The sequence below is a fragment of the Zophobas morio genome, unplaced genomic scaffold (genome assembly GCF_036711695.1).
Source record: "Zophobas morio isolate AGI-343-1 ecotype UQ-CSIRO unplaced genomic scaffold, CSIRO_AGI_Zmor_V1 ptg000503l, whole genome shotgun sequence".
NCBI classification, from domain to species: domain Eukaryota; kingdom Metazoa; phylum Arthropoda; class Insecta; order Coleoptera; family Tenebrionidae; genus Zophobas; species Zophobas morio.
Window position 1 is genome coordinate 3159 of NW_026972606.1, and position 3578 is coordinate 6736.

At 34.4% G+C, this 3578-nt stretch overlaps 1 protein-coding gene across 1 annotated transcript; it reads right to left on the bottom strand.

The window, feature by feature from the left end:
• Positions 1 to 297: 297 nt before the first annotated feature.
• Positions 298 to 3281, bottom strand: LOC135121126 (uncharacterized; the record flags this gene model as incomplete). Its single annotated transcript, XM_064045441.1, has 4 exons — positions 298 to 599; positions 657 to 1250; positions 1323 to 1586; positions 2835 to 3281. Coding segments are annotated over 4 exons (1607 nt in total), but the record flags the coding sequence as incomplete, so codon positions are not given.
• Positions 3282 to 3578: the final 297 nt, after the last annotated feature.

A 3578-nucleotide genomic window follows, 5' to 3' on the forward strand; every position in this document is an offset into this window, starting at 1 on the left:
AAATCGACGCGGTGGATATATATGAAACATTTTAAAATTTAAATACTTTAGGAATCTTCTTTGAACTCTTTCTATTTCCATAACATAAGTACTGTAATGTGGATACCACACAATTGCCGCATACTCAAGTTTGCTCCTAACCAGAGAATAATAGAGCAATTTAACTGGTGTTTCACTTTTTAAGTCGGTACAATTCCTAACTATAAAACCAAACATTTTTAGTGCTTCCGATATAATAGTATTAACATGATTTGTGAAAGACAGATTTTTATCAAAAATAACGCCCAGATCCTTTACCTGAGATTGTCGCAGAATAATGTTGTTATTGAGGGTGTAGTCAAAGTCTATCAAAACTCTTAATAAGGTGAACGATAAAAGATAACATTTCTTATAGTTTAATTGAAGAAGATTCTTTGAACACCACGAATGTACCTTATCTAGGTCCGATTGCAAAACTAGACAGTCTTGAATGCTAGTAATGCGACGATATAGTTTCATATCGTCAGCGTACAGAAGAACAGAAGATCTGATATCATTGACAACGTCATTTATAAAAATGTTAAAAATTAGGGGCCCAAGAACAGAGCCTTGAGGAACGCCTGAAGTAGCAGTGAAATTGGATGAACGAAAGCCACAACATTCAACAAAGCATTTACGTTCAGTAATGTAACTAGTGAAAAGTAAATATAATTTTTCAGAAAAACCGAATTCTAAGAGTTTTCGCAGCAAAATAGCATGGTCCAAACGATCAAATGCTTTTGAAAAATCTGTGGACACAACATCAGTTTGATAGCCATTGTCTAAATTGCTAGCGAGATCTTGAGATATGGTCATTAAATTCGTAACTGTGGAGCGGCCTTGAACGAATCCATGTTGGGCATCACTTAAATGATGTTTAATCTGGTAATAGATAGTGTCATGCAAAAGAGATTCAAAGATCTTAGCGAAATTATTCAGAAGAGAAATAGGACGGTAGTTCTCTATGACCGACTTGTCATCTTTTTTAAAGAGGGGGATAATTTTGGATACTTTCCAATGATCAGGAAAAGTTTGTGTTGACAGTATTATGTTGTAGAGGTATGTTAGTGGCTTAGAAAAAATTCCGACGCAATCTTTGATCAAAAAAGCAGGAATGGAATCGGGACCCGCAGTGTTATTGGATTTTAAGTTTTTTATTTTTAAGAACACTTCGTCTTCAGATATTTCAGTGACAGAAAAGTTATTGTAAGACATAGAGTTCCTGTTGTTAACTGGGCCAAAAATATTCGATGGTTGAAAAGTTGATTTAAAATAATTAGCAAATGAATGCACAATTTGATTACCTCCAGAGACTGTTTTATTCAAATAAGTCATATTGCAAGGGACACCCGAGTTCCCTTTCTTTAACTTCACAAATTTCCAGAATTCTTTTGGGTCCAATTTTATGTTTGATTCAGCTTCAGCCACAAAATTTCCGTAGGCTACTCGAATTTCTTTCTTGACAAGCTTCCTGTATTGTGTAAATTCCTCACGATCGCTAAGTAATCCTGATTTCTTAAATTTCTTCCATAATGAATCCTTTTTCTTAATTAACTTAATAATCTTTGCTGAAAACCAGACAGGATATTTTAAGGAACGGGGTTTGGTTTTGGGCACAAAACGCTCCAAAATTGAAAATAGGAATTCATAGAATGCCTGACAAGCTGAATTAGCATCATGATATCTGAGTAAAAAATTCCAGTCAGAAAGCAACAGCTCACTGTATAGTTCCTGAAAATTAGCTTTATGAAAATTGAAATAAAAAATTGTGTCAGGGCTTAATTCTTTAGGTGATTTTGAAATGTGCAGATTATAAGTCCAATTTAAGGACGGATGGTGTAAGTCTTCATTTACTAGAGGGTCATTTGCCTTAGAGATGGTAATACACTCATTTGAAATTACGAGGTCAAGAATTCGATTAAGATTATTTGTAATATTATTACACTGATGTAAAGAAAGAAACGTGAGGAAATCCGAAAGGTGTTTGACAGATGGTGGTAAGTCCATAGAGTTAATACAACTGCTGTATGCAGGTAAATTAAAATCTCCAACAATAAATACATTTGAGTCATACAAATAATTACATTGGCATAGAGTTTCAAATAGCAAAGAATATTCATTGGTAGATAAGGCAGGGGGAATATAGAGTAAGAGAAGTTGAAGAATGCATTTTTGAAAATAAAGTTTGATGCCAATTAAGTCGATCGATGGCAGTGACGTTAAATTTAAATTACTTAGATCTAATTTTACGGCCCTTATAGATGAATTAACGGCTATTAAAACACCACCTCCTCTAGAAACTTTTAATGTATCGTATTTCCTATCTGAACGGAAAATACGATAACTGGGAGGAAAAATTTCATTATCTGCTATACTATCATTAAGCCACGTCTCCGTCAGTAGAATTATATCATAAAAATTATCTGATACATTTAGATAAAAACTTGATAATTTAGATCTGAGACTACGAACATTCTGATAATAAAAATTTAATATATCAAAGTGGCTAATGCTCAACGAATTATTTAGTCAAGAAGACGAAGAAGAGGATGGTGGCAGAGGTTCCATTAAAGTTTTGGGAGTAGCTAAAGAGATGGGTATGTTGAACACATCCTGTTTAAGTTTAGCTAGGGCTAACTTGTATGCAAAGCATCTATTATAGTCCCACACAGCATGAGATGTATCAATATCAAGATGTTGGGAGTTACGAAGATGAGAACAGTTTAAACAGCTAAATTTTGTTTTATCTTTGTTTACGAGGCAGTCCTTGAGTACATGAGATTCAGAACATACAGGGCACACAGGATTTTTCTTACACTGACTTGAACCATGGTTAAAGGCATTACACTTGAAACACCTCAAAACTGTAACAGCGTCATACACTGTGCAACCATTGAGGCCTATAAGTAGATGACCTGTATCTAGAAGTTTTTTGTAGGAATCAGCATCAACTAAACATTCAGCTTGAAGAGTATTTTCAGATTTGGAAGTAGACCAAATTTTTTTAACTTCACAAATGGAATCTTTATGAAACAAATGCGGATTTTGAGTTAAGGCGTAAGTTGCAATATCATTTTTATCCAAACCTTCGGGGATACCAACAAAGCGTAGGCGAGGTAGAATGAGAGGTGTTTTTTTAATGTTGTAAGTATCGGGAAGTTTATTGCTGGCGATATCTAAGAGTTTCTCGCTGTGAAGTTTATTTGCACATTTTATTACAAGGCCGCCATTAGATACAGATTTAACGCTACTAATTTCAATATCTGAAGATAGAGGTTTAATAGAATGGAGAACATCTGACTTGGTTTGTTTAACTGTTTGGGCGTGACGTTTCTGAAGAATTTTAACAGTTTTCTTGTATCTACGAACGCCAGAATGCATAAAATTGACCTAAACGTCTCCTTTTCCTATTCTGAGTCGATTCTGCATGCTTTAAGTGTGTTTGGTGGCTCAGAACCATCAAAAAACGTTGAAATATAGTTCAAATTCAATAAAAATCGACAAAAATACAGTTTCTAGCTAAAATTTGATGGTTTCGTTGCACTTTCCGAGCCCGTAGG